The sequence below is a fragment of the Talpa europaea genome (genome assembly GCF_964194135.1).
Source record: "Talpa europaea genome assembly, chromosome: 4".
In the NCBI taxonomy this organism is placed as follows: Eukaryota; Metazoa; Chordata; class Mammalia; order Eulipotyphla; family Talpidae; genus Talpa; species Talpa europaea.
Genome location: NC_140070.1, coordinates 40,179,059 through 40,197,366, shown reverse-complemented (window position 1 = coordinate 40,197,366; position 18,308 = coordinate 40,179,059). Strand labels below are relative to the sequence as shown.

Here is an 18,308-nt window from a genome sequence, read left to right as displayed (position 1 = left end):
GCATCATAGTTAAAAAAGAATCTCATTTAGTCAAGTCTGCTTATAATGGTTTTCATATGTTTTAAATATGTCATAAGTAAATAAAGTCAGAGTCTCAGAAGAGGCTGTTAGTATTTAGTCTTTAAGAATCTGGGCCTCCCTGGTGGCGCAGCGGTTGAGCGCTGGGTTGCGAAGCTGCCCGCAGCCTCTGCGGCGCCGGTTCGATCCCCGGCTGCTCCCCGGCCACCGGAGGAGGTTCCCACATGGTGCGCAGACCTCTCCTGCCGCCCGCTGCTCCCCTCAGCAGGGTACTTCGGTCCTTCTGCCTGCTCTGCTCCCGGCTCTGGCTCTGGTGAATTCTCTCACCCTCCCGCGCTTCTGACTGTACCCAGTGCATGTATAAACGAAACAAACGAACAAATAAATAAATAAAAAAAAAAAGAAAAAAAAAAAAAAGAATCGATGAATATTCCAGAAAAGTGCATTTTGTTCTCATTTTTTAAAAAGGGATGAAGTAAAATATGGATTAAAGATTATTACTTAAAACCATTAACATTTGTCAATTATGTGCCAAGCACACAATGTAAGTGAATGTACTATTTTCTTGTATAAATAGTGGAAATTAAGCAAGTTTTCATTAACACACCAGTAGCAATATCAGGTAGCGATATGTGAGCCTATCTGAAACTCAAAATGTTATTTTAAAGTATTTTTAGACCTACTAGCACACCTTCAGAAGTATCCATATCAAATTCTTTAGATATAATTTTCAGATAATTACATAAAAATTAAATCAGTATCATGATGTTGTAGAGAATGAGATTACGCTTTAAAAAGAAGTGAAAAAGGTGGGAAAGTGACGATTGAAAGTAGAAGTAGGGCCTCCCCGGTGATGCAGTGGGTTGAATGCAGCGTTGTGAAGCTGTTCGCAGCCTCTGCAGCACAAGTTTGATCTCCGGCCGGCCAGGGAGATTCCCACATGGTGTGGCAGACCTCTCTTGTCTCGCTGGCTGCTCCCCTCAGCAGTGTCTTTTGTCCACCTGCCTGTGCTGCTCCCAGCTCTGTCTCTGTTGGATCCTCTCACCCTCCTGCGCCTTTGGCCTGTACCCCAGCTCTTGTATAAATAACAATAAATCTTAAAAAAATTTTTAAAAGTAGAAGTACAGATAGAGAGGAGTAATAAAGAGCAGAATGAGAGAATCAAGACCTGAAGGAAAGAATTCAACATAATCCCATCACTTATTTTGCTCAAAATCTTTCAAATGCAGAGAAAACTGTTGGTTTCCTTTTCAGTAGCTACTACTCTTCCCTTTCTTCTTGGAGGCAAAAGCCACCCTCATCACAAAAGTTGAAAGAAAATGCTGGATAAGTATTTTCCCGGCATTCAATGCAGCTCGGGGTCCCCAAGTGATCTAATTCCAGCTAATGAGTGCTGGGGAATTCTGCCAAAGACTTCTGAAAAAGACTTTTCTCCTTGTTAACACACATTCTACCTACCTCTTCCAGGCCATTGAATATAATTGTGTAAGGATGTGATGGTTGAAATTGCTGTAGCTATTTTAAGACTATGAGAGGAGAGAGATCATGGCCCCTTAAGAAGAGGTATGGAGAATGACAGAATGAAAGATAAATCAACCTAGGGACCACATGTCTTATTATGTGAAATTTTCACGTTTTCCTTGTGTAGGTCACCTTTAGTTTTTTGTTATTTGCAGCTGAAAACATTTTAGTGAATACATTTTATTACTATCTTAGGGTATTGTCCAAATTACCTCCTCTGACTTATAAAGGTTTTAAACTTTTTAAAAAAAAATTTTTATTTGTTTGTTTATTTATTTATGCAAGCACTGGTTACAGCCAGAAGCGCGGGAGGGTGAGAGAATTCACCAGAGCCAGAGCGGGGAGCAGAGCAGGAAGAAGGACCGAAGTACACTGCTGAGGGGAGCAGCGGGCGGCAGGAGAGGTCTGCGCGCCATGTGGAACCCTCTTCAGGTGGCCGGGGAGCAGCCGGGGATCAAACCAGTGCTGCAGAGGCTGCAGGCAGCTTCACAACCCAGAGCTCAACCGCTGCGCCACGGGGGAGGTCCGGTTTTAAACTTTTAAAACCTTGCCCTCCTTTATCTTTCAAAACTAACCTCTTACCACTTTTTTGTACTCTTCAGTGTTTCGAAGTCCTTTCTCTTCCCTTTATGCTAATTTCTACCTGGAATCCACTCTACTTCAACTTTATTTTTTTTTTAATAAATTTTATTTTTATATTCCCCATACAATTGCAACCCCCTTATTTTGACCCCAATCCCTCCCCGCCTCCCACCCCCCATAAAGTGTCTCTGGTTCATAGTTGTTTGTTGATTTTGATTTTCACTTTCTTATAGTTATTCATTTTCCTGGTCCCTTATTTAAGTTTTCTAGATTCCTGCTATGAGTGAGACCATCCGGTATTTTTCTTTTTCTTTCTGGCTTATTTCGCTGAGCATGATCCCTTCCAGCGCCATCCATGTTGCTGCAAATTGCATGTGTTTATCTTTTTTGAATGCTGAGTAATATTCCATGGTGTATATGTACCACATCTTCTTGATCCAGTCATCTATTTTTGGGCATTTGGGTTGTTTCCAAAGCTTAGCTATTGTAAACAGTGCTGCTATAAACATAGGGGTGCAGGTGCTCTTTGGAATTGATGTTTCTGTGTCCTTTGGGTAAATACCTAGGAGTAGAATAGCTGGATCATATGGAAGCTCTATGTTTAGTAGGTCCAGAAAGCTCCACACAGCTCTCCATAGTGGCTGGACCAGTTTGCAGTCCCACCAACAGTGCAGGAGAGTTCCTTTTTCTCCACATCCTGGCCAACATTTGATGTTGCTAGTTTTTTTAATATCTACTTCAACTTTAACTGGCTACTTTAACTGCTCTTTTTTTTAGGACTCAGTGAAATGTCACTCTTTGGAAAAAGCCTCTACTGACCAAGCAGGGTATGCATTTGTCTTACTTATGAATTCTTGAGAACTTTCCACAGTTGTAACACATATTTCACTCTATTGTAGCTGCTTAACAAATCATCTAGCTCATGCAAGTAGGGTTTGTGTCTCTTTCATTATTGTATCCAAAGAACCTATTATAGTACCTAAGCAGTCTGTCTGTAGAACACATGAATGAGTTGTAAGGTATTGGAAGCAGAGTAATTTCAAACATCAAAATTTAAAAAGCAAACATCTTTCTAGAAAAGCGCACAAAGACATGATAGGCAGTTCCCAAATGGTCACAAATAGATGAAAAGATGGTCACCTCCTTTAAAAGCAGAAATGTAAATAAAAAGATTTAAAAAAATTCTTTTCAGAAAACATTCTTTCTTAATAAGAATATTTTTTATCAACAGATTGACAAAACAAAAAAGATGACTCCAATATTGGGAATGTAACGCAATGGAAACACATACCGGTAGGAATAGATAGAAATTGTATAAATTTTCTTTTTTCTTTTATTTTTCCCCTAAGATTTATTTATTTATTTATTTATTTATACATGCACTGGGTACAGTCAGAAGCGTGGGAGGGTGAGAGACTTCACCAGAGCCAGAGCGGGGAGCAAAGCAGGCAGAAGGGCCGAAGTACACTGCTGAGGGGAGCAGCGGGCGGCAGGAGAGGTCTGCACGCCATGTGGGACCCTCCTCCGGTGGCGGGGGAGCAGCCGGGGATCGAACAGGCACCACTTTTCTGAAGTTTCAACTACTGTCAATGCTTGAGTCTTTTCGGAATTCTTTAGCATAAGCCTATCCTTAATTTTTTCCCATCATGCTTAGGATTTTTCTCAGTATTTATCTAAAAACTTTGCACCTTCTCCAATTCCATTGCCATTGTTTGGTCTCATTGTTTGGTCTCTCCTTGTTTGTTTATGTCCTAATGATGACAGCAACAACAAATCTTTTTGTTGTTTTATAAGAGGTTTTGCAAGAGAGTGGATAGAAATGTGTATGTTTAACTGCCATCTTCAAATAATGTGACAGTCCATGTATAAAGTTTGTAGCATAGCCCCTGGTCAGTGCTGTTAACACTTTTTATTATTTATTGTCAGTGTGCTTACTTTTCATCCTCGAGGACAGGATTGAGCAAACCACAGTTGAGGGCCAAATGTTGCTTGTGACCTGTTTTTATGTAGATAAGAACGGCTTTATATTTTTTACAGTGTTTAAAAAAAAAGTAAATATGACAAGGGTACACATGACTTGCAAAGCCTAACATACGTAGTATCTGGCCTTATATGGGAAAAGTTTGCCTGCCAACCTCTGGCCTAGGGTATCAGCAGGTAAATCAGGTTCAAGTGCAAATGTAGCTCCTTGATTGCATTTTCTTGATTCTGGCTCCTCACACATGATTCCTCTTGATCTGAGGACCAGTAAACTAAAGAGACAAAGGAAATGCCTCCCACACACCTAACATCCAGTAGTCAAGTAGGAACAAAAAACCTGTAATACACAATCCCATTCAACAAGGGTTCCTACCTTGTTTCCTAATGAAAGAAAGATGGGAATTGGTCCACAGCAATTCTGAAATCCAGCTATTCAAATATCACTTCCTAAATAAGGCCCACTCCTGCTCTTTGGGAAAAGTTTTCAGCAGCTCTTTGCTCCATCTTGAGTTATCTTACTTCTTGGAAATAGCCCATAATTGCAGATGAGTAACTTCCTGTCTGTAAAGTTGAGGCCTCCTTTTATTATGAAGTCTTTGTCTTTTACAGCGCAGATGAGTAGAAATACTTAAAAAGGCATAGGTTTCTTACACTTCAAGTTATAATCATGTCCCTTAGGAAAACTACACTCATATTTCTTTCCCAGTAGGACCTTCTCTACACTGGGTCAGTATAACACTGTTACGGGGCAACACTATTCAGCTTCTTCAAAGCCTTTTCTTTTCTTTTTTTTAAGAGCATTGGAAATTACTTTTCAGCATTTTTTTTTTAAGATTTATTTATTTATACAAGCACTGGGTACAGTAAGAAGTGCGGGAGGGTGAGAGAATTCACCAGAGCCAGAGCAGGGGACAGAACAGGCAGACCAACGAAATACACTGCTGAGGGGAGCAGCAGGCGTGGCAGGAGAGGTCTGTGCGCCATGTGGGACCCTCATGGGTGGCTGGAGATCGAACCAGCGCTGCAGAGGCTGCAGGCAGCTTCGCAGCCCAGCACTCAAGTGCTGCGCCACCAGGGGAGGCCCTTTAAAGCCTTTTCTAGTTGAAAGGATCTATGAGTTATTGCCGTAAATCTTTCTGAGGCATCAACTTCTCTATTACTGCATACTGAGTTGTCCAAAAACTTAATGGCTTAACATACTGCTATTCTTTCACAGTTTCTATTGATTAGAACTCCAGGCTCTGCTTACCAGGTTCCTATGCCTCATGGTCACTCAAAGGCTACAGCCAAAGCCTGGGGCTATGGTCTTCTTTTCGTCAGCTCAGGATACCATGACAAAGTATCAACGATTAGGTGGCTCAAAGAATATCTGTGAGTTATTTCTTATAGTTCTGGAAGTTGGAAAGTCCAAGGTGAAGGTGTCAGTCAATTTGCTGCTTGGTGAGGAGCCCCTTGCTTGTTCTGTATCCCCATACAGCAGAGAGGTGGTTCTGATGTTTCCTCTTCTCGTAGTAAGAGCATTGATCCCATCAGGGATGATCCATGCTCATGACCTCATTTGAACCTACTTACCTCCCAAGGCCTCACCTCCAAATATCACATTGGAGGTTATGAACTTTGGTGGGGATATAAACATTCAGTCCATAACAGGTTTAACCTTATGGCTGAAAATAGGGAAGATCCACTTCCAAGTTTAAGCGCATGCTTGTTTCAGGATTCAGTTCCTTGTGGGCTGTTGGAATGAAAGCAGCACTTCCTTTCTGGCTCTTGTATGAAGGCCTCCAATGTTCCTTGACACATGAGCCTCTCCATAGGGCAGCTCACATCACAGCAGCTGGCTTCCTCAAAGGCAGTGGAATGAGAGAGCAAGGTAGGGTGAGGAAGACCTTTCACTTCAGAAGTGGTTCAATACTTCATATATCCATCACTTTTGCCACATATTTATTAAAAGCAAGCGGCATGGTCCAGCCCACTGTAGGGTAAGGAAAAATGTCAGGCTTTTCTGCCCTCCCGCCATCAGGATAGATGATGGATCCTTGCGGTCCTGAATGCATGCCTGATGGCGGGCACCTGGAATAGGGTGTGGGCAGATGTAGATGGGATTCACCTGGGCTAAGACTGGGCTTTTTTAAGGGAGGCATCATGAGGACGCCAGCAGAAGCTGAAAGAGAAGCCGAGAAGCAGAGAGAACGCCAGAGAGAGTGAGGATTTGCTGGGGGCTGGGAGGACTGCCAGCCTCCTGGCCCCCCAGCACCCCTGCCTGCCATATGCTTGGTAAACCCCAATAAAAGCCTGCAAAAAGCCACTGAGGACTCTAACTCCTCCTTTACCTTGTCTGCTGGATCATAGAAAACCTGCACTGTGGCCATTCCTGCCTCTACACCCACACTCAAGGGAGAAGGGTTCAGAGGGCTGAATACCAGGAACTAGGAATCAAGGGCCATTGTAGAGACGCCAGCCATGGGGTCATCTAGCTACATCCTTATATAAGGCCGTTTTCCTGTTAGCACCCTGGATTTCACCCTGCCTCCAGGTGACTTTTTGAGAGTTTTGCCCGCTGGAAAAACTAAGAATAAGAAATAACTGGGCAAATCCTTAGTTCCTTAACAAAACAAACAAAAAACCAGCTCATCTCACTTCTCGAATTAGATCCTAAGTATCTAAAAGAAACCATTCAACCCTTTCAATATTCTACCCAAAAATCTCCTTAGCCAGACCCACATATTCAGCAGGGTAGTTTAACTAAATGTTCTGCCAATACATAAAAGGGGCCCCCTTTTCTCCAGCTTGTTAGTGTTTTTCACTAAGAGACTCCTCAAAATTCTACCCATTTACATCCTCCACCTTGTACCCATACCACTGCCACATTCTTAAGGTTTCTGTGTCAGCAGAACCCCACTTTTAGGTATGAAATGATGTTTCAGTTATCCAGTGCTGTATAACAAACCACCCTATATCTTAGTGGCTTGAAAACAAGTGCGTTCTCTTTTCTGCTAAGTTTTGTAACTTGGGCACAACTCAGTGAAGACAGCTCATCTGTCTTTTAAGTGGTGTCAGCTGGGGCAGCTCAACTAGCGCTAGAGTTTGCATTTCCAAGATAATTCACTCACGAGGCTGGCAATTGGTACTGGCTGAGCACTGAGAGCTCAGCTGCAGCTTACAGCTGTAAGCCCGTCTTAGTTCTCTTCCATGTGAACCTCCCCACGTGGCTGCTTGGCTTCCACAAATGATTGGAGGGAAGTGACTGAATCTCAGAACTATTTAGGAGGTAAAAATTGGGAGGATGTTGCACAACAACATGAATATATTTCACATGACTGAAATGTACACTTAAATATGGTTAAATGGTCAATCCTCTGTTGTATGTTTTCTACAATTAAAAATAAATTATGCAATTAATTATACAAACAAAAATAAATAAAACCAGGAAGATGTTGATGGCCTGGAAGTGGGCAGGGGTGGGATGAAGAGAAGTGTTAAGTATGCCACAATCAATTAAAACAGCCTCTGGTCTCATTAACTTTGGGGGGGCCAGCCTATAGTAAGTTCTGCTGAGGATGCAGAAGAGTTAATAGATACTCACTACACATGTGATAGATACTGCAGCTTTCTGCAGCAGTACTAATACACAAAGCCCATGCCATGCAAATTGCCTCAAAATAGACCCTTAATGGCTGCAATTCCCAGAGACAAACATTTAAGACATAATTATAGGTTTGGATTTCTTAAAGCAAAGCCTCAAATTGAACAGTGCCAGAGAAACAGAGATGAGTAATAAAAACTACAGGTGCATACAATATTTTCCTTTCAATCTAGTATGTAATCTTGTAGGCCAGAAGCAATGAGATAGGGTGGTGGGCAGGGGAGAGAGCAGATGTTTTTTTGGTTATTAGCCCAATTTTTCTAGGATATATAGTCTCTTTGTTGTCTTATAACTCTCAGTATGTCTGGAAACTATTGCTACTGAGGAGATACCACTTCGCAAACTTATTTCTCTGAAGTAGCAAACAGATCATAAAGATCACTTACATTCTGAATGAGTGTACATTCCCTACCTCCCTAATCCCACCCTCCACAAACTCTTCCCTTCCCTTGCAAAGGTTGATTAATTGCACACATTTTTTTTTATAGATGTTCATTCAGTTTTGTTGGTAATACATGACTCTTTTAAGATTTAACCATTCTTCATAGAAAGGACAGAAAACAGGAGTCCCTAGCATATCATCTCCCCAGACACTTTTCTGAAAACATCCTGAATTTTACACTTATATATTGACTGTATATTTTAGGTCTCTTCTTTATTGTCTATTGCCTGATGTGTCCGTTGATTAGGAGACTGGCCTTGAGCCCCTTTGCTGAGTGATGCGTTATTTTTAAAATTTCTTGAAATATTATCCCATTCTGCACAAGCTTCTAGCTAGGGTCTCCACCCTGCAAAATAAAGACTAAAGACCCTTGCTATGACCTTGCTTAGTGCCCTGTGCTGGCCCTTTGTGTCCAGATGCATCCACTCATTCAATAACTGATAAGACAGTGTGTTCATCTGTTCAAAAATAATTACTGAGCGACTACTAGGCACTGTCTAGATGTTGGGGATACAACAAAGAACAAACCAGACAAGGAACCTCTCGTGGAACCTATTCTCATATTTCATCCAGGGGGTTTTGATTTTTAACAATGGACAAAGTGCTGGCTTGGCCTAAAGACAAAGGAATGAGGTTTTATGACTGGAATTAAGCCCTATTTCCTTGGGTGGGGGCAGGGAAGATTCTCCCAGCATCCTGGAATCACATGACATATTACATCTACTAATACTTGGAATCTGACTGAAACCATCAATGACTAGATCAATTGTCATTTTTCTTGGGCCTTTGCCAGGCTCCAGCAAGACAATGACTTTCTGTTGAATATATTCAGTAACAGGTAAGAATGGCCATGGAGGACAAAGTGTTGGCATTACTAGACAGCACGGGGGCCCAAGACCACCACTCAGCCATTGCTCAGGTAAATACTGCCCCCTCCCGGTTCTCCATCTGACTGCGGAAGAAACTGGAAGCAGAAAGGCTGACCAAGTTTCCAGATTAATTGTAGTCCTTGCTTCTTGTGAACTTCAAGATCATCAATTGCAATTTCAATTGACTCTTACTTTATTTTCACCCAAGGTACACTCTCCCGACCCCGAGAAATGACATCATGACAGCAATTAAGTCTCTTTATAAAAATCTTCTGACTCCTTCCCCATTACTAACCACCCAAATCCAAGTATCACTATTGTTTTTGTCTTCAGAATCCTCTTAAAGCAAATAATTTCTCCGCTTTCTACAATTTGAACCAGGATCTGAGATTATGTTGCCGTGAAGTTGTTTTGGGTATCTTATCCACAGCACCACTTTAAACTCCCTAAAAGCAGAGGCCTTATCTTCAACTCCCACCCCACCCACACCCCATTCCTAACTGGCACTTAAAGCACTGTCGGGTAAAGAATGTCCAGTGAGGGAGAAAGAGATAAACAGTTAAGTTAGCAAACAAATAGAAGTTGTGATTAGTGTTGTAGTGGAAGGGAACAGCAGGCTGAGAGAGATTCCTGGGAGTGGAAAGTGAGGGAGAATCTACTGATATGTGGAGTTTAACACTTGTGTGTATGGAGCAGTTAAATTTGAAAGTGCTACATTATTGGTAACGCTCTCTATGGCCTAGGAAAAATAAAAATTTCCTTCAAAATAATGTTAGTTCCATAGACTAAACTTAAACTAGGTCAGAATGGGTACCAGGTGCTACAGCTTTACCTATCAACCGCTAATTCCCTCTAACAGAAAAAACCTGGGCCATGAATACCTACCCCCATTTCGCACAGGAGGAGAAAACACCTCAGTCCTCTGAGGTCGGTGCTGGCTTCCCAGTTGCAGAGCCTGTGTCTTCCTTAAGCGTACTTTGACCTTCTGAAGATCATTTGTACTGCCCTCCGGTTCTGCTTGCTGTGAGTGAGTAATATTCCCCTAGCCAACAAATATTTATTGAGTGTCCACTATATACTAGGTAGCCTATTCAAATAGCCGTAGGATTAAAAAGATAAACAAGGAGATCCTTCCAGGAAGGATCTCCCAGAAGGGTAAGGGAAACAGTCAGGTAAACAAATACAATTCCATTAGAGAACAGTCTGATAAAGGGCCGGAGACAGGAGTGGAACAGAAGCCACAAGAAGCGTAGCTGAGAGCAGCGGCCGGTGCCGGGAGGCTGGAGACGTTTCAGAGGACCCCGTGTTTAAGGTGGGTTTGAAGCTGTGCCCCGAAAACGGGTGGGCGGCCCCCGGATGTCACTCGAGTTCTCCTCCTGTCATTTCAAGCTGCCGACTAAGGAAGAAATGGGTCTAAAGCGGTACTGAAAAGCAGGGGTCTGCATAGGAAAAGGGGTGCAAATCCTGTGCAAAGCCAGCACACAAAAGTAGCACATCACACTAGCCAGCGGCCGCGCTCGCGGGCCGGCCTCCCCGAGCCCCGGCCCGCGCGCCCCGCTCTGCAAGTCCGCGAACTCGGACCCCGCGGGCAGCGGCGGCCCCGAGGCGCGCAGGAAGCCAGAGGACAACCTCCCTGCACCCCCCCCCTCCCGGGCCCTCGCCCCCCCTCCCGGGCCCTCGCCCTCCGACCTACCGCCGAGTCGGGGCCCGGGTCGGCCGCTTCCGCCCGCGAGCCGCAGCCCCTCCCCAGCGCGCGCCATCCGGCCGCGGGGCAGCCGCCCTCGGCGCAGCCCCTCCCCCGCGGGGGCTTCTCCGTCCCGCGCCCCGTCCCTCCGGGCCGTCGCCGACAGCCCACGTCCAGGGAGGGCGGAGGGAGGCGGCGAGGGAGGGGAGGGCAGAGGGGAGGGAGCTAGGCTGCCGCCTGGATCCCGGACTTCCCAGAGCCTGCCAGGAGCGCGCACTCCGCGGCTCTCCGCGTCCCGGCCGCGGCCCGCGCCCCACTGCCCGCACCGCCTCCTCCTCTCCCCCCCGCGCCCCAGGCTCCCTCGCCCCCTCCTCGCAGACGCTCCCGGGCTCGGGCAGCGCCCCCTCCCCCCCAGCCCCGGCGCGGCCACATCCCCAACTCCAGGCTCACTCCGGAGGGCGCGCGTCCTGGTCCCATCCTTTCTTCCTCCTGCCCTCGCGCCCGCCCGCCCTCTCCAGGTTTCCCTGCGGGGTCCCAGCGGTCTCCGACCCCTGCTCGTCGGCCCGTGCCGCGCCCGGCCCCGTCCCGCTCGCGCTGCCCGAGTCGCCCGCTGCCTCGCCGCGCCGCGGGAGCGGAGGCGCCGCTGCCCCGGCTCCAGCCCCCGCAGCCCGCGGCGCCCGCGGCGGGGAGAAGCGGGCGAGCGCGCCCTCGCCCAGCCCCGCGCCCCAGCCCTGCCCGGCGGACGAGCACCGGGAAGATGAACAACGGCGGCAAAGCTGAGAAGGAGAACACGCCGAGCGAGGCCAACCTGCAGGAGGAAGAGGTACTGGGGGGCCCGGCGGGCGGCGGGTGCCACCCGGGACGGGACCGCGGGCTCGCCCGCTGGGCGCGGCGCCGGGAAGGGGCTCCGGGAGCTGCCGGTGCCCGAGGCGCTGCCCCAAACTGGCCCAGGGAGGGTGGAACTTCGGGGCAAGTGTTCTTCTGTGTCCACGCGCGTCTGCGTGCCTAAAATTGCGTAACCTTGAGGACTTTTTGGTGGACTCGCGCTAGGGTCAAGCTCAGCTTTGTTTGCCCGGGGTTTTAGAAACGGAATCAAGAGGTGACTCGTGGGTGACCTCGGTGTGTGGGGACCCGGGGTTTCAGTCTGCGCTTGGGGTTGGAAGTTGTGGGGTGTGTTTGCTGCGCGTGGTGTAGGGGAGAAACTCGGGGAAAGTTCTCGTTAAAAGACACCTCCCGGTCCCTGCCCCCTCCTTCCGTTCAATGTTAAAAGTTCTTGGGGAAATATTTTTCCAGCTCAGGCATTTTGGATTAATAGATAACTCATCTGCCGCATTCTTCTCTGATGAGTCAAAGACCCCAAACCTGGGCGATTAGGTTTTGTAAACTTACGGGCGATGCGGATGTTGGAAGCAGAACAAGACTAGAAAACTTCCAAGGCACCAAATGGTCATCGAGGCTCTTTAATGAAACTGACTTCTGAGCTTAATTTTACGGGGTGCGTAAATGTTGCGACATCGGAGCGTTGGTTTGATAAATATACGAAATGGAGATAATACAGGAGGTGCCTCCAAGGGCAAACCTTTCAACTTTTTTGGTACTTGGAGTATTTGTGGTATCCTGTTTAATGAAACGGTTCCTGCAGTTACATTATTTGGAGTCTAAGAAACATTTTAGGCTTACTTTTTAAGATCCCACGTAGCTGAGTTCTTAAACCTTCTTAATAGAACCTTAGAGTGTATGTAGATGCAAGGAAGTAGGCATCTTTTATGACCTTGAAACATTCTTACAGGTATTACATTTCCTAATAAGTAAGGTTAACGCAGAGGAAGCTGATTCCAAAGCAACAGGATGTTGAAATCATTAGATACTGTGTTGTGTGCAAACTAAAATTCTGATAGTGAAACCACAGGTGGTGGATTTAATTTAGTACGCCTAAACCCTCAGCACATTGTCCACTTGTTAAATGGGAACTATTTCAGCGAGAAAGATGAGAATTAAGACCATTCAAAACAATGTAAAATGGTTTTACTCTTAGTTGTATTAGTAGGTGAATTGCGGTAAGCCAAAAATTATCTCACCTGAGGAAATTACCTATTTTTATTATAAACTTATTTCCAAATGTGTTATTTCCATGCTTGTTTCTAACTGCAAGTGAAGGAATACTACTGTAGACTTGAATTGCAGTTCTATTTTCTTGACCCTTTATTGGCTGCTTTGCCAATTTTCCTACCACTGAAATCATTTTTTTAAACGTTTGCTTTTAGGAACTGCTGCATTTAATTTACCTAACTCACTAAGATAAATACTTAAGAAATCTTTCAGTTAGACTGACAATCTGTTTTCTTCTAAGGGTGAGAATATATGGTATGAGAACACCTCTCTCCCTTCACCCAATTGAGAACTACTGGGAATGTTAATCTGGCAAAATCAAACTTTTTTGTTGTTAATGTAGCAAGAGATTTTAGTGTCTGAAAACCACAACCTACTTAACTAGATAAGATTAGGTAAAGCCACAGTTTTCTGTCTGACTCAGCTCATCTGAACTACTCCAAGACTGAGGTGAGGTGTTCACCTTGTTCTTAGGTACCTTTAACCTTAAGAGTGTGAGATTTCTTATGATGCAGGTACGAATGTGATGATACAGTACAGCCGCTGCCTCTAACCTCTTCCTTTTGCCCTGACAGTGATGATTTTTAGGTGGGAATGACATGCAGAAATGTCAGTAATTTCAGTAAAACCCTTAAAAAAAAGACAGGAAGATTTGAAAACTCAAGTTGTACAAGAGGTAGAGTCTATGAAATGGGTATACCGCAGAGAGGGTTTATAATGTTAAATATTCTGGAAAAGAAAGTAAGTTGACCTGAATGATAAGGTAATTTTGTCCTAAATTCTTGTTTGGGACTTAGGTTTTGATTTTGAAAAACCCCTAACCTCTTTTTTTCTAACCCTGAAAGCCACAAGTAAAATAAGTATGGTATTTGGTGAGTCCCATCAATGTTCTTGACATTCTACAAAAACCACTGTACTTTGGACCCTTTCCCTGCCCACCCAGGGATCAGCAATTTGTTCTCAAACACATTTAAGAGCCTTTGCTGAGGATTCCAGTAAACAGAACACACACATATAAAATGTATAGGCACATAATGATGAGAAGAAAAATGTCATGTAATTTCTGGTGACCATGATGTGGAAAAACAAATTCAATCATCATTAAGAGAAAAATAGTTTATTTCATACACCATGGGGGTGATTTAGGCTTTCTCTTACCACATTATAGAATCAAAGGTTTTTTTCCTTGTTTTTTTTTAATGACTTGCTTTATTCTGCCAGTGAATTTTAATTTTAGCCTTGTTTAAGAGCTTATAAAGCATCTTCTGAAACAGTGATGCTAAAACACTTGCTTCCAGTTGTACAGAATAAATGGTTTGGGATTTAGAGTTTTTGCAGCTTTTTATTGTTGGATGTTTTTGAGAACTTGGGCAGGACATGGACTTCTGCTTTGGATGGTACTTAAAACTTTGAGGAAAAACAATTTTAAGATTTTGGCTAGTCAGCTGTGTAAGAGATAACACATCTGGCATTCTGGATTCGAGTACGTGCTCCTGTGCAAGTTGTCCCTTTAAGGAAACATCAGTTGTCAAAATCTTACTGGCATCTGAGATTTATAGCTTTGTGTATGTATGTGGGGCAGTTGATCATTTCTTACATCATTTTGCAATTAATAAAATCCTAGCATCATCTAATTTTGGATTAAATGATTAAAACACTTACCTTAAAACACTAGTTTGTCCTTGTTTAACAAATAAAAATAAACTAATTTTGCCTTATCAATTGTTTTATATATGGGAATCTTTTAGATAGAAATAATGTATTTTTTGAATTTGTCAGAGAAATTTCATTTGCAGAAATCAGATATGTAATTTGGTTTTAAACTGTCATTGGATACTTCTTGGTGTGATGACAAATCATTTTTAAAAGATGTTTTATGTTGAGGCTCCGAAGTCAGTAATTGCTCCTTAAATTGCTCTTACTTTACTTTTGAGTACTTAAAACTAAAAAAGCAGTAGGTAAAATATTGAATCAAAAAGAGGCTTGCAAAATGTTGGGCAGAAATCACTAAGTCAGTTCTTTTAAAAAATTAATATGAATCTTTACCTTACATTTAAACAACATATTTATTAGTAATTTTGTTGAAATACTGGGGTCATGAAGGAAATTAAGAGTTTGCACTGATAAAGGATCCCATGATGGTTTGTAGCAACCTCAGGTTTTACTTGAACATTAAGATTAATCAACATTACAACTTGCGGAAAGTACAGAATGGCTTCATACTGTCTAACCAGGTTGGAGTCTTAATCCAAATCAAATCTAATACAGAAAAGTATATTTCAGTCATAGACTAAGATTGGCGATACTGTTTTGCATGAGAATGTGGTGACTTCATAGTAAAATGATGCTGGGAGACCATTGCAAATATGGCATGCTCTTGGAGTTGCTTTTCCAGTAGTGACTTTAAAATTTCCCTGAAAATACCGTATGTTTACGTGAAGTCTTTGTTTCCACTGTTACTTGTTTGTTGAGTGTGGATAGATTGGGTGGGGTACAGGTTTGTTTTCATTTTTATAGGTCCGTATTTTCAGTTTGAGAACAAAAGTGTTCAGTCTTGATGGACGATGTAGTGGGAACTCTTGGTGTACTTTCTGACAGTGATATAAATTGATGCACCTTTCTGAACGACTGCTACACTATATTATTAAAGTGTGCTGAAGACCTTTGACTCATTTTTAGGAATTTACCATATGGAAATAATGAATATGCAAAACTTACAGGAATGATTATTACAGTTACAGTTTTTACTATCACAAGTATGTATGTCTAGCATTGGAGAATTGTTAATCATGCCCTGGAAGAGAATACTACGTAGTTGCTAAGAGCCATGTTTTTAAAAAAACATTTTTGGTGGCATAGACAGAGCAACAAATTCTCACATTTCTCGAGAAATGTGGAATTAAGGTGTTGGCATGGTCACATTACCTCTGAAGTCTGCCAGGGAGAATCAGATTTTGTCTTTTCCAAATTCTCATTGCATTTTGAAAGGACATTCTCATAACTAAAAGAGCAGATTTAGAAAGTTTTACACTGTGTGATGCCAATTCTTTTAAGTATATGCACATATACATAGACTCCAACTTGGTTAGCTGTATAAAGCCATTCTGTACTCTTCGCAAGTTGTAATGTTGATTAATCTTAATGTTCAAGGAAAACCTGAGGTTGCTACAAACCAACATGGGATCCTTTCTCAGTGCAAACTATAACAATTTCCCTCATGACCCCAGTATTTCAACAAAATTACTAATATGTTGTTAAAATGCAAAGCAAAGATTCATATTAATTTTTTAAAAGAACTGACTTTGCGATTTCTGCCCAACATCTTGTAAGCCTCTTTTTGATTTTTAAATGTATTATACTAAAGTATAAATACTAATTATCTTATTGGTAGATTATAGATAATTATTTGCTGATTGCTTTGGTGTTTTTAAATTTTCTAAGTGAACACGTGAACAAAACCACTGAAATAGTCTTTCACGCCAAAGAGTTCATTAACATCCCTTGGATGTCTGTAGGTGTCACAAAACCTTTGGGTTGGTCACACTTTTGCTTACCTGTCTCGCTACAGGAATTGAGCCTCATCCCTTCTTCCTGCTCTTTCTTCATAAATCTTGTCTTAACTCCTTTCTTTTATCCAGGCTCTCTCTAGTGATACTTAGCTGCTGTCCTTGTTCTAATAAGCTTTCTCAGTCCATCCATATGTCATACTGTAGAGCCTCAGATCCTTTAGCACTATTTTTATTGTGTGGAGAACAAAGTCCAAACTGGACATTTGAGATTGTGCTAATGTACTTCTATGCCTTGCAAACCATTTGTTTCAACCACCTTTTCCATCTTGATCTAGGCCGAGCTACTTTCAAGGCAGGAGTCAAGTTTCACCCTACATTTTGCGGGTTCCCCTCACCTGAAAGTCCTATCCCAATCATGATTATCCTCAGAATTCAGTGGCAGTTACTATAAAACTTCATTTAACAACTGGACATTACTTTCTATACCATCTTATTACTTTTTTCCTAATGCTCAGTGTCTACCCAAAAGTCAGTACCCCAATACTAGGTAAGTGCCATGCACATATACTTAAAAAATCTTTATAAATATACAACTTACAAACTTACATGCAATAACCTTACTGGTAAGGTTAGTGACAATGAATATGTAAGTTACTAAAAGCAGCCACTTGTTTAACATTGAGGTTTTAGAGAAGTCATGAATAACCAGCTAGGAAATGACCCATGCTGGGTATACCTGCGAGTATACCTGGTCCATCAGACAGCCGCTGCCCAGGTAGCCTCTTTCTGAGGTGCCATTGGGTTGTCACCATTTGACATCCCAGTCAGTGGAACTCAGTTTGACCTTTTGGATGCGGACTTCCAGAAAAGCTTTGGGTAGGTGGAAGAGCACGGAGCTCCTGTGTTCCCAGCAAGCCTGCTCAGTGTGACAGCCACTCTGGAATGTTTGTGGTCAGTTTCATTTGGCACCTTACTGTCTGCCTGGAGGTAGGGGAATGGGAATGCAAATGTTCCTCTGAATATTGCTTTGGTCACAGAAAATGAGGAGAATGAGCCTTAATAGCTATAACAAGTGACTCCATGGCTGTGGCCTTGAGATATCTGGGATTAGGTATTCAAGTGGATACTATGTTGACATGAGGATGACATCCCCTGATGGGGTGACCCTTTTGCTATTGGGGGATAACTTGGGTATTATTTTTTTTTTGCGTTCACATCCATCTTTGTCTTTTAAGTGTGCTGGGTATCATTTGAAACAGCTTTCATTCCTTTTGCGTGTGTTTGTAGGGGGGAGGTGCATGACTGCATACTCAACTGCAAATGTGTACATACATACCCTTCCTTACCAGATAAAGTATTTTGCTCAGTTATTTTGGCTGATAGCCGTCCCCCGCAATGGAAATGCTTGACCCTTTGAAATTTTTAGAAATCTTTTTATCCATTCACTCAAGAAGTAATTGCAGCCTTTATAGAGTGATTACGATGTTGTGCACTGGCCAAGTGTTTTACATGTATTTACGTTGCTTCATCCTCCTCACAGCTGATGTAGATAGTACCATGATGATGAACCTCACTTTATGGGAGCCGCCTGAGTCATTCAGTGTTGAGCAATGAGCCATCTTGTGCAGATGCTGGGGTGCTAAGATCTGTGAGCAGTTTCTCCACTTCAGTGGTGACTGCCCTGTGTAAACAAACAGGTAAAATAAAGCCCCTTGTTAAAATGGAGGTAGTAGTTTGAGTTAGGAGCGCTGTCAACACCGAAAGGAAAAGGAGACACTAATAGATCTGTGTCGAATCTTTTTTTGAAAATAAGACATTTGAGCTAAGTCTCTGTTAAGATTTTTGCCAGGTGGGCAAGGATTGTGGCAGTGGGGAACATAAGAGCTTAAAAGGAACTGACTTTTAGGGCACCGATAAGCAAAAGCTTGACAAGAGAGAAAGTAAGGGTGAA

General features: G+C 43.0%; 1 protein-coding gene across 3 annotated transcripts in view; it reads left to right on the top strand.

Moving 5' to 3' along the window:
• Positions 1–11,496: 11,496 nt before the first annotated feature.
• The window catches only part of RBPMS (RNA binding protein, mRNA processing factor), a gene marked incomplete at both ends in the record, with an annotated part of 159,114 nt that continues 152,302 nt past the window's right edge, over positions 11,497–18,308 (top strand). For all 3 annotated transcript variants that reach the window (XM_084231620.1, XM_084231619.1, XM_084231618.1), the window contains one exon: positions 11,497–11,562. In XM_084231620.1, the coding sequence (XP_084087746.1) occupies positions 11,497–11,562 (66 nt within the window). The remainder of the gene's footprint in view (positions 11,563–18,308) is intronic.